We start from the raw sequence: 23,245 nt of genomic DNA, 5'->3' as shown, positions 1-23,245 counted from the left end.
TTCAGGGCTCCGCTTTTACCTTGCCCTTTTCGACATATCAAACAGTTGATTGCAATGATTTCACAAAACAGTTAATAGTGAAAAGTGCTGAAAGATGGCCAAAAACATTATTTGTGTATAGAACAGGAGCAGGCCATTAAGCCCCTTGAGACTGTTCCATCATTCAATGAGATCATGGCTGATCTGAAGCCTTGGCTTCATATCCCTTAATAGCCAGCAAAAATCTATGAATCTCAGAATTAAAATTATTAATTAAGCTAGCATCTACTGCTTTATTTGGGAGGCAGTTCCACACCTATACCACCCTTTGCATGGAGAAGTTTTTCCCAAGTTCTTTCCTGAATGGACTGGCTCTGACTTTAAGGTTACGTCCCTCATTCATGCCTTTGTTACTAAAGGAAAGAGTAGACAGGGAGCAGATGATGAACGCAAAGGGACTGGTGGTCTGAGGTGCATTTGTTTTAATGCAAGAAGTGTAGTAGGTAAGGCAGATGAACTTAGGGCTTGGATTAGTACCTGGGAGTATGATGTTATTGCTCTTACTGAGACTTGGTTGAGGGAAGGGCATGATTGGCAACTAAGTATCCCAGGATATCGATGCTTCAGGCGGGATAGAGAAGGAGGTAAAAGGGGTGGAGGAGTTGCATTACTGGTCAAAGAGGATATCACAGCTGTGCTGAAGGAGGGCACTATGGAGGACTCGAGCAGTGAGGCAATATGGGCAGAACTCAGAAATAGGAAGGGTGCGGTAACAATGTTGGGGCTGTACTACAGGCCTCCCAACAGTGAGCGTGAGATAGAGGTACAAATATGTAAACAGATTATGGAAAGATGTAGGAGCAACAGGGTGGTGGTGATAGGAGATTTTCATTTTCCCAACATTGACTGGGATTCACTTAGTGTTAGAGGTCTAGATGGAGCAGAATTTGTAAGGAGCATCCAGGAGGGTTTTCTAGAGCAGTATGTAAATAGTCCAACTCGGGAAGGGGCCATACTGGACCTGGTGTTGGGGAATGAGCCCGGCCAGGTGGTTGAAGTTTCAGTAGGGGACAACTTTGGGAATAGTGATCACAATTCCGTAAGTTTTAGAATACTCATGGACAAAGACGAGAGTGGTCCTAAAGGAAGAGTGCTAAATTGGGGGAAGGCCAACTATACCAAAATTCGGCAGGAGCTGGGGAATGTAGATTGGGAGCAGCTGTTTGAAGGTAAATCCACATTTGATATGTGGGAGGCTTTTAAAAAGAGGTTGATTAGCGTGCAGGAGAGACATGTTCCTGTGAAAATGAGGGATAGAAATGGCAAGATTAGAGAACTATGGATGACAGGTGAAATTGTGAGACGGGCTAAGAGGAAAAAGGAAGCATACATAAGGTCTAGGAGGCTGAAGAAAGACGAATCTTTGAAAGAATATCGGGAATGTAGGACCAATCTGAAACGAGGAATTAAGAGGGCTAAAAGGGGTCATGAAATATCTTTAGCAAACAGGGTTAAGGAAAATCCCAAAGCCTTTTATTCATATATAAGGAGCAAGAGGGTAACTAGAGAAAGGATTGGCCCACTCAAGGACAAAGGAGGAAAGTTATGCGTGGAGTCAGAGAAAATGGGTGAGATTCTAAACGAGTACTTTGCATCGGTATTCACCGAGGAGAGGGACATGACGGATGTTGAGGTTAGGGATAGATGTTTGATTACTCGAGGTCAAGTCGGCATAAGGAGGGAGGAAGTGTTGGGTATTCTAAAAGGCATTAAGGTGGACAAGTCCCCAGGTCTGGATGGGATCTATCCCAGGTTACTGAGGGAAGCGAGAGAGGAAATAGCTGGGGCCTTAACAGATATCTTTGCAGCATCCTTAAAAACGGGTGAGGTCCTGGAGGACTGGAGAATTGCTAATGTTGTCCCCTTGTTTAAGAAGGGTAGCAGGGATAATCCAGGTAATTATAGACTGGTGAGCCTGACGTCAGTGGTAGGGAAGCTGCTGGAAAAGATACTGAGGGATAGGATCTATTCCCATTTGGAAGAAAATGGGCTTATCAGTGATAGGCAACATGGTTTTGTGCAGGGAAGGTCATGTCTTACCAACTTAATAGAATTCTTTGAGGAAGTGACAAAGTTCATTGATGAGGGAAGGGCTGTAGATGTCATATACATGGACTTCAGTAAGGCGTTTGATAAGGTTCCCCATGGTAGGCTGATGGAGAAAGTGAAGTCGCATGGGGTCCAGGGTGTACTAGCTAGATGGATAAAGAACTGGCTGGGCAACAGGAGACAGAGAGTAGCAGTGGAAGGGAGTTTCTCAAAATGGAGACGTGTGACCAGTGGTGTTCCACAGGGATCCGTGCTGGGACCACTGTTGTTTGTGATATACATAAATGATTTGGAGGAAAGTATAGGTGGTCTGATTAGCAAGTTTGCAGACGACACTAAGATTGGTGGAGTAGCAGATAGTGAAGGGGGCTGTCAGAGAATACAGCAGAATATAGATAGATTGGAGAGTTGGGCAGAGAAATGGCAAATGGAGTTCAATCAGGGCAAATGCGAGGTGATGCATTTTGGAAGATCCAATTCAAGAGTGAACTATACAGTAAATGGAAAAGTCCTGGGGAAAATTGATGTACAGAGAGATTTGGGTGTTCAGGTCCATTGTTCCCTGAAGGTGGCAACGCAGGTCAATAGAGTGGTCAAGAAGGCATACGGCATGCTTTCCTTCATCGGACGGGGTATTGAGTACAAGGGTTGGCAGGTCATGTTACAGTTGTATAAGACTTTGGTTCAGCCACATTTGGAATACTGCGTGCAGTTCTGGTCGCCACATTACCAAAAGGATGTGGATGCTTTGGAGAGGGTGCAGAGGAGGTTCACCAGGATGTTGCCTGGTATGGAGGGAGCTAGCTATGAAGAGAGGTTGAGTAGATTAGGATTATTTTCATTAGAAAGATGGAGGTTGAGGGGGGACCTGATTGAGGTGTACAAAATCATGAGAGGTATAGACAGGGTGGATAGCAAGAAGCTTTTTCCCCAGAGTGGGGGATTCAATTACTAGGGGTCACGAGTTCAAAGTGAGAGGGGAAAAGTTTAGGGGGGATATGCGTGGAAAGTTCTTTACGCAGAGGGTGGTGGGTGCCTGGAACGCGTTGCCAGTGGAGGTGGTAGACGCAGGCACGATAGCGTCTTTTAAGATGTATCTAGACAGATACATGAATGGGCAGGAAGCAAAGAGATACAGACCCTTAGAAAATAGGCGACATGTTTAGATAGAGGATCTGGATCGGCGCAGGCTTGGAGGGCCGAAGGGCCTGTTCCTGTGCTGTAATTTTCTTTGTTCTTTGTTCTTTACCTCCAGATTTGACTATTCCAATGCAGTCCTGGCTGGTATCCCACATTCTATCCTTCATAAACCTGAGGTCATCCAAAACTCTGCTGCCTGTGTCTTAACTTACACCAAGTCCCGTTCATCTATTACTCCTGTGCGACCTACATTGGTTCCCAGTCAAACAATGTCTTGATTTTAAAATTCTCATCCTTATTTTCAAGTCCCTCCATGGCCTCGCCCCTCCCTATCTCTGAAATCTCCTCCAGCCCCACAACCCTCTGAGATATCTGCGCACCTCTAATTCTGGCTTCTTGAGCATCCCTGATTTTAATCGCTCTACCATTAGTGGCCACATCATCAGTTACCTAGGCCCTAAACCCTGGAATTCCCTCCCTACACCTCCCCATCTCTACCTTGCTTTGCTCCTTTAAGACATGCCTTAGAACCTACCTCTTTGACTAAGGTTTTGTGGCTCGATGTCATATTTTGTGTTCTAATGCTCCTGTGAAGCACCTTGGGATGTTTTATTGCATTAAAGATGCTATATAAATATAAATTGTTGTTGGCCTAGACTGCCCCACCAACTTTTGTAGTATAAGGGTCTGAAAGGGTTAATGTTGAGAGAGTGTAAAGAATACCTCCCACCATGATGATGTAAGAGATCACATGTGAGAGAGATTTGAAGATAGATACAAAGCGGCTTTGGAGGAGTCACGCAGACTGGTGTGAAGCTGCAGATAGTCATAATATAATAAAAATTAATCTTCTAATTATTCCAGACTAAGGACTCTCTCTAAGTTAGACTAACTAAGCATATTCAGATCGCAGTATACCAAACAAACATACAAACAACTTTCTCTCTCTATTCCAGTAATTCCTTTCCAAATTCTAAAAGCCTCAATCAAATCACCCCTTAACCTTCAATATTCCAGGGAATACAAGCCTAGTTTATGTAATCTCTCCTCATAATCTAACCCTTGAAGCTCTGGTCTCATTGGTGAACATATGCTGAACTCCTTCCAAGGCAACCTCGGTTTTAGTGTAGGCTGTGACAACAAAGGGAAATTCTCACTTTTTGCATTCTTTTTCTAGGCATAGGTTCAGAACACCAGATAAATCCTGTAGCAGCATGGCCATAGGACTGTCAACTGTAGCGCCATGCTGAATGAAGTAGATTCAGAACAGATGTAACAGCTCAAAACTAGGTATCATGAAGCACTGTGAGCAATCAGCAGCAACAGAATTACAATCCAGCACAATCTATAAGTTTATGGCCTGGCATATCCCTCACTCTACCATTACCATCAAGCCAGATGATCAACTCTGGTTCAATGAGGAGTGCAGAAGAGCATGCCAGGAGCAGCATCAGGTGTATCGGAAAATGAGGTGCCAACCTGGTGAAGCAACGCTACAGGACTTCATGCATGTCAAACAGTGGAAGCAGCAACAAACAGAGATAAGCGATCCTGTAACCAACAGATCAGATTGAAGCTCTGCAGTCCTGCCGTATCCATTAATGAATGGTACATACGAACATATGAATTCGGAGCAGGAGTAGGCCACTCGGCCCCTTGAGCCTGCTCCGTCATTCAATCAGTTCATAGCTGAACAGATTTCTCCACATTACCACCTACCCCCCGATAACCTTTCACCCTTTTGGTGGATGATTAAACAACTAACAGGAGGTCAGAAGTGGGGATGTCCATTGATGATTTACAGTGTTCAGTTCCATTTGCAACTCCTCAGATACTAAAGCAGTCATTGCCCACATACTGCAAGACCTGGACAACATTCAGGCTTGAGCTGTTAAGTGGCAAGTAGCATTTACACCACACAAGTGCCAGGCAATGACCATCTCCAATAAGAGAGAGTCTAACCACTTATCCCATTGACATTCAGCGACATTCCTTTCACTGAATCCCCCACCATCAACATTCTGGGGTCACCATTGACCAGAAACTTAACTGAATAGCGACAAAAGTGTTGTGGCTACAAGAGTTGTTCAGAGGCTGGGTATTCTGCAGCAAGTGACTCACCTCCTGACTCTCTAAAACCTTTCCACCATTTAAAAGGCACAAGTCAAGAGTGTGATGGAATACTCTCACTAACCTGGATCAGTGCCACTCCAACAACTGTCAAGAAGCTCAACATCAGCCAGAACAAAGCAACCCACTTGTTGGCACCCAATTCACCGCTTTAAACATTTACTCCCTCCACCACCAGCAAAGTGTGGCTGCAGTGTGTATCATACATAAGGCACTGCAGGAACTCGCCAAGGTTACTTCAACAGCACTCCCAACCCCATGATGCCTACTGTCAAATCGCACTATCTTCCTGACTTGTAATGTATTGCCGTTCCTGCAATATTTCTGGGTCAAACTCCTGGAACTCTCTTCCAATTAGGTCTGTGAGACTGCAGCTGTTCAAGGTGAATCACCACCACCTTCTCGAGGCTCAGCACCAAACCTCTTACTCCTCACACCCCAGCCCCCCTTGAGAATGAAAGCTTCAGATTTTGGGGAGAGGTCATCGAGGGTGTCACAGCTGGGACAGGAGGATGCTATGGGCTGTTCTGGGTCCATGAAAACTTCTGCTTCTCTTCCTATTTCATTCCATATTAATTGTCATCAAGCTTGATCATGAAACCTTTATGTCACTCTTACTGTGAGCTAGATATAAACTCCATGGGCAGAAGTCAATACCTCCCTCTGGAGCAGGCGGAGGGGGTGGAGTGCCCGTCATCTTCCCAACTCCCCCCCAATTATGTTCGGGGTGCAGGAGGCTGAGGACAGCCTTCCTGCTCAGAGGCATTTAACCAGCGGCGGGTGGGACCTCCGCCACGTGGGGAGGCCACCCAGTAAAGGCAGGCAGCCTCCCTGTGGGCTGGTTGTTGGGGGCAGGGGGGGCTCCTCGGTGGGCAATCTGTAGCCTTCGGAGAGCCTCAGTGGTAAAGGCCACCCCCACACTAGCACATACCCTGCCCTCAATGGCCATCCACCCACCCAGATTGCTGGAGCCTGCCTAACTGGCCCCGGCTAGTCTACCTCACTTACTTCCAGTCCATTGCTCCAGTGCTGCTCATGGTGCTGGGCCTACCTGCAACCCCAGCAGTGGCCACCACTCCTGGTGCTACTGCTGGGACTGCTGAACTGCTGACCCTCTGATTGACCAGCAGCTGTGAGAGACAGGATCCCCCGTCCTGAAAGGGACAGGGATCCCAGAACTGGGCAGTTAATTGCCCGAATGCCTTTTGTCATGCTGGGCCCCCACCTGCCAAGAATGAGGCGTATTAATTTCGCCATATGGACATTAAATTTCAAATTGTTGCTGGGAAGAGAAGGCCTGTTACAAGGGCCGTCAAACATGATGGAGGACATTTGCATACCCATAGGGACAAGAAAGGTTACTTCCCTTATCCAATTTAACCCACAATGGACTTGGAGCACCAGACATTGAAGGTGACAGTGCTCATATTTCAGGATGACTGCTGGGATAGCCAAATCCACAAACAGACGTGGTCAGACCAGCTGGTCACGTGACTAGTCTGCTTGGCAACCTGGTTTTTCTGAATGGTACAAACAGTTTGAACTCAGAGTGTCTGTTTGCTCCTGGACTGAGAAGGTCTCTCCTGTCTGCTGCCATCTCTTTCTCACAAGTCTCTGAATCCACTGAAGACACATGAACCCCAAGAGAGAAAAGTCTCCTACAGCGAACAAGGTTTAAGAAGAATTTTGGCCCCAACAAAAAGCAATCAAGGCCTCTACAGTGAGCTCGAAGAACCGTAACAAAAATTCATCAGATGTTGCCTCAAACTTTTCACTTTATTTATTCATATGCTCTTTTCTGTCTTTATTTGCACGTGTGTATCGCTAGCGTGGGTGCGTCGTGTATCCAGAGGCATTAACCGAATTAGAGTTGATGTTTAATAAATTTAATCTTTCTTTTCTTCAAACCTAAGAAAACCTGTTTATATTGATTTCTTTGCCTTACATTTGGAAAGCGGTGAAAAAGGATTCACCAAGGGGGTGCTAAAAACACGGTGTGTTTAAAAATAAAACACTGTTACGGTAAGAACCGGTGAAGGCTGAGAGGGACCCCTAGACATCTTTCTCACCTGGTTGTAACAGATTAAAACAGCCGGGGGTTCCCCTTGCCTTCCTAGTCCGGTGTCAGGACTTACACTACCTGTACAAAATTCTGTCCATACTTCAGGAAACCATTCCTCTTTCCTTTTGATATGCCTGAGGAAGAACTCACAAGCCTCAGTGAATCTGGTCCTACCCTTACATTTTTTTTATTCATTCATGGGATGTGGGCATCACTGGCTAGGCCAGCATTTTTTTTAGATTAGAGATACAGCACTGAAACAGGCCCTTCGGCCCACCGAGTCTGCGCCGAACATCAACCACCCATTTTATACTAAACCTACACTAATCCCATATTCCCAACAATCATCCCCACCTGTCCCTATATTTCCCTACCACCTACCTATACTAGTGACAATTTATAATGGCCAATTTACCTATCAACCTGCAAGTCTTTTGGCTTGTGGGAGGAACCCATCCCTAATTGCCATTGAGAAGGTGGTGGTGAGCTGCCTTCTTGAACCGCCGCAGTCCATATGGGGTTGGCACACCCACAGTGCTGTTAAGAAGGGAGTTCCAGGATTTTGACCCAGCGACAGTGAAGGAACGGTGATATAGTTCCAAGTCAGGATGGTGTGAGGCTTGGAGGGGAGCTTGCAGGTAGTGGTGTTCCCATGCATCTGCTGCCCTTGTCCTTCTAAGTGGTAGAGGTCAAAGGTTTGGAAGGTGCTGACTAAGGAGCCTTGGTGCATTGCTGCAGTGCATCTTGTACATGGTACACACGGCTGCCACTGTGCGTCGGTGGTGGAGGGAGTGAATGTTTGTGGATGGGGTGCCAATCAAGCGGGCTGCTTTGTCCTGGATGGTGTCAAGCTTCTTGAGTGTTGTTGGAGCTGCACCCATCCAGGCAAATGCAGAATATTGCCTCACACTCCTGACTTGTGCCTTGTAGATGGTGGACAGGCTTTGGGGAGTCAAGAGGCGAGTTACTCACCACAGAATTCCCAGCCTCTGACCTGCTGACCTGCAGTCACAGTATTTATATGGCTACTCTAGTTCAGTTTCTGGTCAATGGTAACCCCCAAGATGTTGCTAGTGGGGGATTCAGTGATCATAATGCCTTGAATATCAAGGGGAGATGGTTAGATTCTTTCTTGTTGGAGAAAGTCATTGCCTGACACTTGTGTGGTGCAAATGTTACTTACCACTTCTCAGCCTAAGCCTGGATATTGTCTAGATCATGCTGCATTTCTACACGGACTTCTTCAGTATCTGAGGAGTTGCAAATGGTGCTGAACATTGTGCAATCATCAGCGAACATCCCCACTTCTGACCTTATGATTGAAGGAAAGTCATTGATGAAGCAGCTGAAGATGGTTGGGCCTAGGACACTACCCTGAGGAACTCCTGCAGTGATGTCTTGGAGCTCAGATGATTGACCTCCAACAACCACAACCATCTTCCTTTGTGTTGGGTATGATACCAACCAGCAGAGAGTTTTCCCTCTGATTCCCATTGACTCCTGTTTTGCTAGGGCTCCTTGATGCCATACTCAGTCAAATGCTGCCTTGATGTCAAGGGCAGTCCTCTCACCTCACCTCTTGAGTTCAGCTCTTTTGTTCATGTTTGAACCAAGGCTGTAATGAGGTCAGGAGCTGAGTGGCCCTGGTGGAATCCGAATTAAGCGTCATTGAGCAGGTTATTGCTAAGCTAGTGCTGCTTGATAGCACTGTTGACGACACCTTCCATCACTTTACTGATGATTGAGAGTAGACTGATCGGGCGGTAACTGGCTGGGTTGGACTTGCCCTGTTTTTTATGTACAGAACATATCTGGGCAATTTTCCACCTTGCCGGGTAGATGCCAGTGTTGTAGCTGTACTGGAATAGCTTGGCTAGGGGTGCAGCTAGTTCTGGAGCACAGGCCTTCAGTGCTATTGCTGGAATGTTGTCAGGGCCCATAGCCTTTGCAGTATCCAATGCCTTCAGTTGTTTGATATCACGCGGAATGAATCGAATTGGCTGAAGACTGGCATCTGTGATGCTGGGGACTTCAGGAAGAGGCTGAGATGGATCATCCACTCGGCACTTCTGGCTGAAGATTGTTGCAAATGCTTCAGCCTTATCTTTTGCACTGATGTGCTGCGCTCCCCCATATTTGAGGATGGGGATAAAAACAAGAAATGCTGGAAATACTCAGCAGGTCTGGCAGCATCTGTGGAGAGAGAAGCAGAGTTAACGTTTCAGGTCAGTGACCCTTCTTCAGAACTGGAGAAGGGTCACTGACCTGAAACGTTAACTCTGCTTCTCTCTCCACAGATGCTGCCAGATCTGCTGAGTATTTCCAGCATTTCTTGTTTTTATTTCAGATTTCCAGCATCTGCAGTATTTTGCTTTTACTTGAGGATGGGGATATTTGTGGAGCCACTTCCTCCAGTTAGTTGTTAAATTGTCCTCCATCATTGACGACTGGATGTGGCAGGACTGCAGAGCTTAGATCTGATCCGTTGGTTATGCGATCGCTTAGCTCTGTCTATCACATGCTGCTAACACAGTTTGGCATGCAAGTAGTCCTGGCTTGTAGCTTCAGCAGATTGACACCTCATTTTGAGGTATGCCTGGTGCTACTCCTGGCATGCCCTCTTGCACTCTTCATTGAACCAGGGTTGGTCCAGGGTTGCCATCATAGCACCAATCACTCATCCTATCCCTCCTGACCACCAGATCAAAGATAGCTAAACAAGGAGTTAAAGAAAGAAAGAAAATGCATTTATATATCACCTTTCATTACCTGTGGACATCCCAAAGCACTTTACAGTCAACTAAGTACTTTTGAAGTGCCGTCTCTGCTGTAAAGTAGGAATATCTGGTTGCCAATTTGCACACATCAAGGCCCCACAAACAGCAATCTGCTTTTGGTGATGGTGTTTGAAAAATAATTGTTGGCCAGGACACCAGGAGAAAGCTTTTAAGGCCAGCAGCACTGCACAACTGCTCTCCCTCAATCTGGAGTGACTGCTGAGTCCTGAACAGTATTTCTGCCTGATGCTTACCCAAGCCAGTTAAAACAGCTGAACCCAGAATTGTCACCAGGTTCAGCTGAGTCAAGTCAGGTACAAGAAAAGTGTGCTGTTTGACTTGCATTGGGGCAATGAGAGAGGAGGAAACTAGTATACGAGTTGTTGTATATTTTCAGCTACCAGTGGACTAAGGTTGTAGTGTATGATTTGTTGATTCTGAAGGAGGCTTCTTGTATTTTAGTCTTCATGGAAATGTTTGTTTTTAACCACAAGTAATTGTACATTCTGTCAGTAATGCATGTTTATTTTTTTCCACAAATGAATAGGCTTATTTTCAACTACAATGCGGGAACTTTCCAGCATTGCTCATGAGGGTCCAAAGTGGATTGTTTTAGATGGAGATATTGACCCTATGTGGATAGAGTCACTCAACACAGTAATGGATGATAACAAGGTTAGTAGTTAACTTGTCATTAAATTGTTAAAACATCAGGAGCAATCTGTTGTGCATAGTTTCATATTTTGTTATAATACAGTGGGGTTAAATTCTGGAGAATCCACTTTTGTCACCCGCCCCCAGCTTGGTGCAGCATTATTCCCCCATGCTCAAAGGATAAGGCCCAAGGAATCCGAGATATTGGACTTCAAGCCTTATCATAATGAATGCATTGTGGGAGAAGGCAGCAATCAGGTAAGTGGTCAAAGTTTGGGCCACTGCTGGGGCTGTTGCCCACAGGTAGGTACATTGATGGAGCAATACAGACCAGTCAGTTTAACTTTGGTGGTGGGGAAACTTCTTGAAAGATTAATTCAGGATAAAATTAATTGTCACATGGACAAATGCAGGTTAATCAAAGAAAGCCAGCATGGATATTCCAAGGGAAAATAATTTTTAACTAACTTGCTGGAGTTTTTTGAAGGGGTAACACAGATAGTTGATGAGGGCAATGTAGTTGATGATGCGTACGTGGACTTTCAAAAGGAATTTGATACAGTGCCACACAACGACTTGTGAGCAAAGTTACAGTTCATGGAATAAATGGGACAATAGCAACTTGGATACGGAATTGGCTGAGTGACAGGAAACAAAGAGTAGTGGTTAATGGATGTTTTTTGGGCTGGAGGAAGGTTTGTAGTGGAGATCCCCAGGGGTTAGTGTTGGGACCCTTGCTTTTCCTCATATATATTAATGACCTAGACCTTGGTGTACAGGGCACGATTTCAAAGTTTGCAGATGATACGAAACTTGGAAGCATTGCGAACTGTGAGGAGGACAGTATAGAACTTCCAAAGGACATAGACAAGTTGGTGGAATGGGCGGACAATTGGCAGATGAAGTTCAATGTGGAGAAATGTGAAGTGATAGATTTTGGTAGGAAGAACATGGAGAGACGATATAAAATATAGGCTGCAATTCTAAAGGGGGTGCAGGAGCAGTGGGACCTGAGTGTTTATGTGTATAAGTCATTGAAGGTAGCAGGACAGGTTGAGAGAGCGTTTAATAAAGCATACCTTATCCTGGGCTTTGTTAATAGGGGTATAGAGCACAAGAGCAAGAAGGATATGTTGAACTTGTATAGGACACTAGTTTGGCCTCAGCTAGAGCATCCAGTTCTGGGCACCGCACTTTAGGAAGGATGTGAAAGCATCAGAGAGGGTGCAGAAATGATTCATGAGAGTGATTCTAGGGATGAGGAACTTCAGTTATGAAGATAGATTGGAGAAGTTGGGACTGTTTACCTTGGAGAAAAGAGGCTGAGAGGTGATTTGATAGAGGCATTCAAAATCGTGAGGGGTCTGGACAGAGTAGATAGGGAGAAACTGTTCCCACTCACGAAAGGATCGAGAACGAGAGGGCACAGATTTAAAGTAATTGGTAAAAGAAGCAAAAACGACATTGGGTCTGGGAGGCACTGCTTGAGAGTGTGGTGGAGGCGGGTTCAACTGAAGCATTCAAAAGGAAATTAGACTGTTATATGAAAAAGAAAAATGTGCAGCGTTATGGGAAGAACACAATGGGCTGAATGGCCTCCTGTGCTGTAACAATTCTGTGATTCTGTCTCAGGATTGCTGTGGGGGTGGTGGAGAGGGTGAGGTGATGAGGAGAGTTGGGAAGGGTAGGGAGGGAGATCAGGGTCTCTGGATTGATGTTGCAGAGGTGGTGAGGGAAATCAGGGAGTTTGCTGATGGTCAGGCCTGGGGATCGTGGGATAGTGAGTGGAGGCAATTGTGGTAAGTACTTAGCCTTTTTTCAATTTGTGCAATGTTTGTTTAACCTGGCATTAGCTGCCTCAGGGAAAACCGAAGTTGCACCTTAGGCACCTTATTTGCATATGCAAAAAGACACCTCTTGTTCCTTCTTACCCAATATGGTGGGGCAGGGTGGGGGTAACTTCTGATCGGAGGTGTATGCACAATTCCTACTGCCATTTTGGCCCTCAGGAGACCTCAGTGTAGTTTTACTTTTAATTTAAGGCCCCTTTTATATAAATTATTTCAATGAAAATATTGTTCATGGAAGCAAGGAGTATTTCTACCTTTATAACAAAAAATTATAATAGTAAACAAATTCAGCTCCTGGACAGAAGTTTGAACAAAAAAGAAGTATTGTGCCTTTTCCTTATCTGTTTGACTGCTTCTCTCAATTATTTTCTGTCCTGCTCTTTTTGAATTACTATTACATCTAATATCTCTCGTTATGTCAGTTCATTTTAGAATTGCTTGTCTTTTTTTTGATAAGCATTACTGTCAACATCAGTGGGGTAGTCTGGAGGGGTTATTGTTTAAGGGAGAAGTATTAACATACATTAAATCATCCACCAGTTTATATGGTTGCATTATGAGTCAAATAACTTCAGGTCTTTCATAGTTATGGAAATTATTGACACTGAGAGAAACCCATAAAATAGAGCTATTGTACAGAAATAATGGCTAGAGGTAGTGTGAATATTCCTTCCTCAGTGCATCACTCATGGAAACAAATGAGAAAGAATTTCTTGAGACCAAGAGTGGGAAAACTAATTGGTTTGCACTGAAAGCAAAAGGATGTATGCATCAATCACTCAGCCCAGGGTATGCTGATATAGCTGTAATACAGCCTGTAAATTACTGGCCCCATCTCTAACTTCTTAAACTGCTTGATAGCTACCTTAAAGCTAGCCTGAAAGCTAGACTTCCTTTCACTGACTGAACTCTGCCATGTTTTCTGACTAACTCACTATATCAGAGAACAACTTGCGTGCTCCCTGCTTATCCTTTCAGATCAGTTCCATGGATTGCTCCTTGGTTGCTCATCATTTCACCTGTAACCTTTTTTATTTGTTTGTGGGATGTGGGCATTGCTGGCTAGGCCAGCATTTATTGACCATCTCTAATTGCGCTTGAGAAGGTAGTGGTGAGCTGCCTTAGAGTCATAGAGTCGTACAGCATAGAAACACGCCCTTCGGCCCACTGCGTCTATGTCAACCATAAAGCCTATCTATACTAATCCCACCTGCCTGCATTAATTCCATATCCCTCTATGCCTTTCTCATTCAAGTACCTGTCCAGATGCCTCTTAAATGTCGCTACTGTTCCTGCCTCCACCACCTCCTCAGGCAGCTCTTTCCAGATACCCACTATTCTTTGTGTGAAATATTTACCCCTTTGATCCCCTTTAAACCTCCTCCCTCTCACCTTAAATCTATGCCCTCTAGTTTTAGTCACCCCTACCATGGAAACAGACTCTGGCTATCCACCCTATATATGCCTCTCATAATTTTATATACCTCTATCATGTCCCCTCTCAGCCTCATTCGCTCTAGGGAAAACAGACCCAGCCTATCCAATCTCTCTTTATAACTCAAGGCCTCCAAACCAGGCAACATCCTTGTGAATCTTTTCTGCACCCTCTGTAGCTTAATCACATCTTTCCTGTAGTGCGGTGACCAGAACTGTACACAGTACTCCAAATGCGGCCGAACCAACGTCATGTACAACTGTAACATGACGTCCCAACTCTTGTATTCAATGCCTCAGCCGATGAAGGCAAGCATGCCATATGCCTTCTTCACCACCCTGTCTACCTGTGTTGCCACTTTCAGGGAACTATGTACTTGCACCCCAAGGTCTCTCTGCTCAACAACACACCCCAGGGCCCTGCCATTCACTGTATATGTCCTGCCCTGGTTTAACTTCTCAAAATGCATCACTTCACACTTGTCTGCATTAAATTCCATTTGCCACTCCCTTGCCCACTTTCCCAGTTGATCTATATCCTGTTGTAACCTTAGACAACCTTCTTCACTGTCCACTATACCACCAATTTTGGTGTCATCTGCAAACTTACTAATCATGCCCCTTACATTCACATCCAAGTCATTAATATATATGATAAACAACAGAGGGCCCAGCACCGATCCCTGCGGCACACCACTGGTCACTGACCTCCAATCTGAAAAACAACCCTCCACTACCACCCTCTGCCTCCTATCACCAAGCCAATTTTGTATCCAATTTGCTAGCTCATCCTGGATCCCATGTGTTCGAACCTTCTGGACCAGCCTACCATGCGGGACCTTGTCAAAGGCTTTGCTAAAGTCCATGTAGACAACGTCCATCTCCTTGCCCTCGTCAATCCTCTTGGTCACCTCCTCGAAAAACTCAATCAAATTCGTGAGACATGATTTCCCACGCACAAAGTCATGCTGACTATCCCTAATCAGACCATGCCTTTCCAGATGCATATAAATCCTGTCTCTCAGAATCCCTTCCAATAATTTTTCCACCACTGATGTAAGGCTCACCAGCCTGTAGTTCCCTGGCTTATCCCTGCTGCCCTTCTTAAATAAAGGGGCAACATTAGCTGTCCTTCAGTCTTCCAGTACCTCACCCATGGCTAACGATGATACAAAAATCTCTGCCAGGGCCCCAGCAATCTCCTCCCTTGCTTCCCATAGCATCCTAGGATACACCTGGTCAGGCCCTGGGGATATATCCACCTTAATGCACTTCAAAACCTCCAACACCTCCTCCTTTGTAATGTTGATATGCTCTAGGATATCGGTGTTCCCTCCCTTGAACTCACTAGCTTCCATGACTTTCTCCACGGTAAATACGGATGAGAAATATTCATTTAAGACCTTGCCCATTTCCCGTGGCTCCACACATAGATTGCCACACTGATCCTTAAGGGGACTGACTCTCTCCCTAGCTACCCTTTTATTCTTAATATACTTATAGAATCTTTTAGGATTCTCCTTTATCTTGCCTGCCAGGGAAATTTCTTGGCCCCTTTTCGCCCTCATAATTTCCTTCTTAAGTGTAGTCCTACATCCCCTATACTCCTCGAGGGCCTCGCTTGATCCCAGCTGCCTATACCTGACATATGCCTCCTTCTTTGTCCTGACCAGACCCTCAATATCCCTTAAATAAAAGCAAAATACTGCGGATGCTGGAAATCTGAAACAAAAACAAGAAATGCTGGAATCACTCAGCAGGTCTGGCAGCATCTGTGGAAAGAGAAGCAGAGTTAACGTTTCGGGTCAGTGACACTTCTTCGGAACCCCTCAATATCCCTTGTCAACCAAGGTTCCCTAAACTTGCCAGCCTTGCCCTTCCATCTATCAGGAACATGCCGGCCCTGAACTCTTCCTATCTCACTTTTAAAAGCCTCCCACTTGCCAGAGGTCCCTTTACCTGTAAACAGCCTCTCCCATTCAACTTTTGAGAGTTCCTGTCTGATGCCATCGAAATTAGCCTTCCCCCAATTTAGGACTTCAACCTGAGGACCAGTCCTATCCTTTTCCATAACTATCTTGAAGCTAATAGAGTTATGGTCACTAGTCCCAAAGTGCTCCCCCACTGACAGATCAACCACCTGCCCATCCTCATTTCCTAACAGGAGATCGAGTGTAGCCCCTTCTCTAGTAGGGCCATCCACATACTGCTTCAGAAAACTATCATGGACACACTGAACAAATTCTTCCCCATCTGATCCCTTAGCACTAATGCAGTCCCAGTCAATATTAGGGAAGTTAAAATCACCTACTATTACAACCCTATAATTCCTACACCTATCTGTGATTTCCCTGCATATATGCTCTTCTACCTTCTCTCTGACTATTGGGGGACCTATAGTAATATCCCATTAAAAGTGATCACCCCTTATTTCTAAGTTCTACCCATATGCCTCGCTGGACATTCCCCCCGGGATATCCTCTCTAAGTACTGCCGTGATGTCCTCCCTAATCAATAGTGCAACTCCCCCTCCTTTCTTACCACCACCTCTGTCACACCGGAAGGATCGGTACCCCGGAACATTGAACTGCCAGTCCTGCCCATCCCTCAACCACGTTTCTGTAATAGCTATAATAACACAATCCCATGTACCGATCCATGCTCTGAGTTCATCTGCCTTACCTGTAAGGCTTCTTGCATTAAAGTAAATGCAGTTTTGCCTACCAGACCTTCCACTCTCCCTGTCCTGCCCCTGCCTGGCCTGCCTAGTGGACTTGCTTGCTTTAACCTCTACATTTGCCTCAACTATCTCACCTGAGAGACTACTACTTTGGGTCCCACCCCCCTGCAAGACTAGTTTAAACCCTGCCGAGTAGTGCTAGCAAACCTCCCTGCAAGGATATTGGTCCCCCTCCAGATTAGATGCAACCCATCCTTCTTGTACAGGTCACCTCTGCACCAGAAGAGATCCCAATGACCCAAGTAGCTGAAGCCCTCCCGCCAACACCAGCTCTTCAGTCACGCATTCATTTGCCTAATCCTCCTATTCCTACCCTCACTAGCATGCGGCACAGGGAGTAATCCTGAGATTACAACCCTAGAGGTCCTGCTTTTTAACCTTCTGCCTAACTCCCTATATTCACTTTGCAGGACCTCATCTCTCTTCCTGCCTATGTCGTTAGTGCCAATATGGACCACGACCTCTGGCTGCTCACCCTCCCCTTTCAGAATGTCCTGCAGCCGCTCCGAGACATCCTTGACCCTAGCACCAGGGAGACAATATACCATCCTGGAGTCTCGTTTGTGGCCACAGAAACACCTATCTGCACCCCTTACGATAGAATCCCCTATAACTATAGCTCTTCCAACCTTTTTCCTCCCCTACAGTGCAGCAGAGCCCTCCGTGGTGCCACGAACTTAGCTATTGCTGCTTTCCCCTGGGAGGTCATCCCCCACAACAGTATCTAAAGTGGTATATCTGTTTGAGAGGGGGATGGCAACAGGGGACCCCTGCACCACCTGCATGCGCCTACGACTCTGTCTGGTGGTCACCCATCTCTTTTCTGCCTGTGCAGCCATTACCTGCGGTGTGACCACCTCACTAAATGTGCTATCCATGACTTCCTCAGCATCGTGGATGCTCTACAGTGAATCCATCTGCAGCTCTAGCTCCGTAATGTGGGTAGCCAGTAGCTGCAGCTGGATACACTTCCTGCATACATGGTCATCAGGGACACTGGAAGCGTCCCTGATTTCCCACATAGCGCAGGAGGAGCATATCACAGGGCTGAGCTCTCCTGCCATGACTTACCCTTAGATTAATTAGTTACTCCCTGAATTAAAAAAATACTAATTACACTACGGGCCTTGTTCTACCCACTTCAATCTAAGGTCCTTAAAAATAAAACACTATAGTAGTACTCACCTTATCACCAGAGATTTTATTTTCAACAAAAAAAAACTTACCCCTTATTTTTTTAAGATATTCTAACAGCTGCTCTCCACGAACCAATCACCTTGCAGCTCTCCTGTGATGTCACTGTTGGCTTTTATTTTCAAAACTCAGCCTCGCTGCCGCTGCTCTTTTTAAACATCGCTGGTCTCACTCAGTCTCCTTCTTTCCCGCTGTCTCTGCACTTTTTAAACACCGCTGGTCTTACTCAGTCTCCTTCTTTCCCGCTGTCGCCTTCTTGAACCACTGCAGTCCTTGGGATGTAGGTACACCAACAGTGCTGTTAGGATGGGAGTTCCAGGATTTTGACCCAGTGACAGTGAAAGAACAGCGATATAGTTCCAAGTCAGAATGGTGTGTGGCTTGGCGGGGAACATGCAGATGGTGGTGTTCCCATGCATCTGCTGCCCTCGTCCTTCTAGGTGGTAGAGGTCGTGGGTTAGGAAGGTGCTGTCGAAGGAGCCTTGTGTTTCTGCAGTGCATCTTGCAGTTGGTACACACTGCTATCACTGTGCGTTGGTGGTGGAGGGAGTGAATGTTGAGGGTGGTAAATGGGGTGCCAATCAAGTGGGCTGCTTTGTCCCGGATGGTGTTGAGCTTCCTGAGTGTTGTTGGAGCCAATAGGCAATGAGGAACAGGCTCTCCAAATTGGTGACTTTGTGGTAGCCCAATGATACGTGTTCATTTCAATTTCATTTTGATAGCACCTCATATTCAATCAATGACTGCCTCTCAGCCATACCTATTCATCTAATGCAAGGCACTATTGTGATCTTGCTACTGTGGGTAAAACCATTTGCTGCATACCCTATGGTCACATATGTTCCCTTTCTCTTTTCTTAAGGGCCTCCTAAGATGAAGCATTGGCACAGTTGAACAAGGTGAAGAAGATGCAGCATCACATCAAGCACTTCAGACACTGCAAGCAACAAGCCAGATACATCCACTGCAGGGAAATAGTTATGGGGACAGGTGGGATGTAAGGAAGAAGCACCAGCTGAAGCACTGAGCATCAGTTAGAAAGAGCAAGCGTAGATGGCAGCAGATGAACAGCAATGAGAGGAGGGAAGCTTAGAGCCATTTCGGCAGCTTCTACAGGGTTCATTCATTTCTAACTCAAAGGGGCTCCAGCCCCAGCTGCACTCATTAATCAGCTGAACCTCTTCATAGCTCCCTATATAGAATGCCAGAATACATACAGCGGTGCTTCCCCAATGTCAATGTATGTAAATGAGAGAGTTTTGAGAACTTGCAGAGCACCATGACATGAATGGTAACTCCAGGGAATCCTGCAAGGGAGCCCACACTGAGCGAGAACCCAAATTCTGATGCAATTTTCCTCGCCAACACTGCACCTGACGCAATTGAAATCTTGACCGGAGACTCTTACTTCTAGGAGAATGGCTTGAGAGCACCTTGCTGACACGTTTCACATTCTTTAATTCCAATCCAGGATCTGTCCCCACATGGATCCTAGGCCATTTGAAAAGGGCAACCTGCAACTTTGCTTGATGGGAGGAGTGATGGTGAGAACGCATCCATGCCTCCCCAGCAGCCCTCTTGAAGACTCTGCAGAAGGCAGGTAGTGAACAGCAGCAGTCACATAGCACAAATCAAGCTGCTGGTAGCAGTGGATAGGCCATCTCATGATCCAGAAGAAATGAGGCAATAGTCACAAGTGAAATACAAGGTTCTCATTAAGGAACAGCAGGATGACACCACACCTGTTCCTCCAGCTAAGGTGGCACTTACAAGAAGCAAGAGATTAGGAAGCACATGTCCCATCCCTACAATTTCACTGAAGAGGCAAACATTGATGCAGAGACACATAGAGTAGAGAAATAAACCGATTGGACCTTCCTACAGATGTTTGGTGAAGATTTGTTGGTTTGACCTTTGCTGTTAAGGAAGGCAATTAGTGAAGCTGAGAAGATTTGGCACAGCATTTTAGTATGGGATGAGTAGAGTACAGAGAAGCCTTTAAGACTGTTCATGTTTAGGCTGCAGGGCTGCTTTCAACTAAAAGTCTGGTTAATCTATCCTTCATACATCAGTCCAGCTAGCCATGGATCAGCTGGGGCCAATTCCCTCTCTTCTCTTCCTTCACCTCCTCATTCCTTCCTTCCTCTGCAGACCCCGAGGGAGGCGGTGGCGTAGTGGTATTGTCACTGTACTAGTAACCCAGAGACCCAGGGTATTGCTCTGGGGACATGGGTTCAAATCCCACCACAGCAGAAGGTGGAATTTGAATTCAATTAATAAATCTGGAATTAAAAAAGCTAGTCTAATGATGGCCTTGAAACCATTGTCGATTGTTGTAAAAACCCATCTGGTTCACTAATGTCCTTTAGGGAAGGAAATCTGCTGTCCTTACCTGGTCTGGCCTACATGTGACTCCAGACCCACAGCAATGTGGTTGACTCGTACATGCCCTCTGAAATGGCCTAGCAAGCCACTCAGTTGTATCTAACCACTACGAAGTCAATAAAAAGGAATGAAACTGGACGGATCACCTGGCATCGACCTAGGCGCCGGAAATGACAACGGCAAACGCAGCCCTGTCGACCCTGCAAAGTCCTCTTACTAACATCTGGGGGCTGGTGCCAAAGTTGGGAGAGCTGTCCCACAGACGAGTCAAGCCACAGCCTGACATAGTCATACTCACAGAATCATACCTGACCGACAATGTCCCAGACACTGCCATCACCATCCCCGGGTATGTCCTGTCCCACCGGCAAGACAGACTTACCAGTGGTGGTGGCACAGTGGTATACAGTAGGGAGGGAGTTGCCCTGGGAGCCCTCAACATCGACTCTGGATCCCATAAAGTCTCATGGCAACAGGTCAAACATGGACAAGGAAACCTCCTGCTGATTACCACCTACCGCCCTCCCTCAGCTGATGACTCAGTACTCCTCCATGTTGAACAGCACTTAGAGGAAGCACTGAGGGTGGCAAGGGAACAGAATGTACTCTGGGTGGGGGACTTCAATGTCCATCACCAAGAGTGGCTCGGTAGCACCACTACTGACCGAGCTGGCCGAGCCCTAAAGGACATATCTGCTAGACTGGGTCTGCAGCAGGTGGTGAGGTAACCAACAAGAGGGGAAAACATACTTGACCTTGTCTTCACCAATCTGCCTGCCGCAGATGCATCTGTCCATGATAGTATTGGTAGGAGTGACCACTGCACAGTTCTTGTGGAGACGAAGCCCCGCCTTCACATTGAGGATACCGTCCATCATGTTGTGTGACACAACCACTGTGCTAAATGGGATAGATTTCGAACAGATCTAGCAATGCAAAACTGGGCATCCATGAGGCGCTGTGGGCCATCAGCAGCAGCAGCAGCAGAATTGTACTCAACCACAATCTGTAACCTCATGACCCGGCATATTCCCCACTCTACCATTACCATCAAGCCAGGAGACCAACTCTGGTTCAATGAAGAGTGCAGGAGGGCATGCCAGGAGCAGCACCAGGCATACCTCAAAAGGAGGTGTCAACCGGATGAAGCTACAACACAGGACTATCTGCGTGCCAAACTGCGTAAGCAGCATGTGATAGACAGAGCTAAGCGATCCCATAACCAATGGATCAGATCTAAGCTCTGCAGTCCTGCCACATCCAGCTGTGAATGGTGGTGGACAATTAAACAACTAACTGGAGGAGGTGGCTCCACAAATATCCCCATCCTCAATGATGGGGGAGCCCAGCACATCAGGGCGTAAGATAAGGCTGAAGCATTTGCAACAATCTTCAGCCAGAAGTGCCGAGTTGATGATCCATCTTGGCCTCCTCCTGAAATCCCCAGCATCACAGATGCCAGACTTCAGCCAATTCGATTCACTCCGTGTGATATCAAGAAACGACTGAAGGCACTGGATACTGCAAAAGCTATGGGCCCTGACAATATTCCGGCAATAGTACTGAAGACCTGTGCTCCAGAACTTGCTGCGCCCCGAGCCAAGCTGTTCCAGTACAGCTACAACACTGGCATCTACCCTGCAATGTGGAAAATTGCCCAGATATGTCCTGTACACAAGAAACAGGACAAGTCCAACCCGATCAATTACTGCCCCATCAGCCTACTCTCAATCATCAGTAAAGTGATGGAAGGTGTCATCAACAGTGCCGTCAAGCGGCACTTGCTTAGCAATAACCTGCTCAATGACGCTCAGTTTGGGTTCCGTCAGGGCCACTCAGCTCCTGACCTCATTATAGCCTTGGTTCAAACATGGACAAAAGAGCTGAACTCAAGAGGTGATGTGAGAGTATGGTATCAAGGAGTCCTAACAAAACCAAAGTCAATGGGAATCAGGGGGAAAACCCTCCGCTGGCTGGAGTCATACCTAGCGCAAAGGAAGATGGTTGCGGTTGTTGGAGGTCAATCATCTGAGCTCCAGGACATCACTGCAGTTGTTCCTCAGGGTAGTGTCCTAGGCCCAACCATCATCAGCTGCTTCATCAATGATCTTCCTTCAATCATAAGGTCAGAAGTTCGCTGATGATTGCACAATGTTCAGCACCATTCATGACTCCTCAGATACTGAAGCAGTCCGTGTAGAAATGCAGCAAGACCTGGATAATATCCAGGCTTGGGCTGATAAGTGGCAAGTAACATTCGCGCCACACAAGTGCCAGGCAATGACCATCTCCAATAAGAGAGAATCTCACCATCTCCCCTTGACATTCAATGGCATTACCATCGCTGAATCCCCCACTATCAATATCCTAGGGGCTACTATTGACCAGAATATGGAGTAGCCATATAAATACAGTGGCTACAAGAGCAGGTCAGAGGCTAGGAATCCTGTGGCGAGTAACTCACCTCCTGGCTCCCCAAAGCCTGTCCACCATCTACAAGGCACAAGTCAGGAGTGTGATGGAATACTCTCCACTTGCCTGGATGGGTGCAGCTCCAACAACACTCAAGAAGCTCGACATCATCCAGGACAAAGCAGCCCGCTTGATTGGCACCCCATCTACAAACATTCACTCCCTCCACCACTGATGCACAGTGGCAGCAGTGTGTACCATCTACAAGATGCACTGCAGCAATGCACCAAAGCTCCTTAGACAGCACCTTGAAACCCGCGACCTCTACCAACTAGAAGGACAAGGGCAGCAGATGCATGGGAACACCACCACCTGCAAG

At 46.3% G+C, this 23,245-nt stretch overlaps 1 protein-coding gene across 1 annotated transcript in view; it reads left to right on the top strand.

Annotated features, from left to right (window-relative positions):
* The window catches only part of dnah9l (dynein, axonemal, heavy polypeptide 9 like), a 563,466-nt gene that overhangs the window by 225,554 nt on the left and 314,667 nt on the right, over positions 1-23,245 (top strand). Inside the window, exon 42 of the mRNA XM_068036275.1 lies at positions 10,745-10,872. Within this exon, the coding sequence (XP_067892376.1) occupies positions 10,745-10,872 (128 nt within the window). The remainder of the gene's footprint in view (positions 1-10,744; positions 10,873-23,245) is intronic.

Source organism: Heterodontus francisci, chromosome 7, assembly GCF_036365525.1.
Source record: "Heterodontus francisci isolate sHetFra1 chromosome 7, sHetFra1.hap1, whole genome shotgun sequence".
Lineage (NCBI taxonomy): Eukaryota > Metazoa > Chordata > Chondrichthyes > Heterodontiformes > Heterodontidae > Heterodontus > Heterodontus francisci.
Note: the sequence above shows the minus strand (reverse complement) of the source record. Positions and strands in the feature narration are given on the sequence as shown.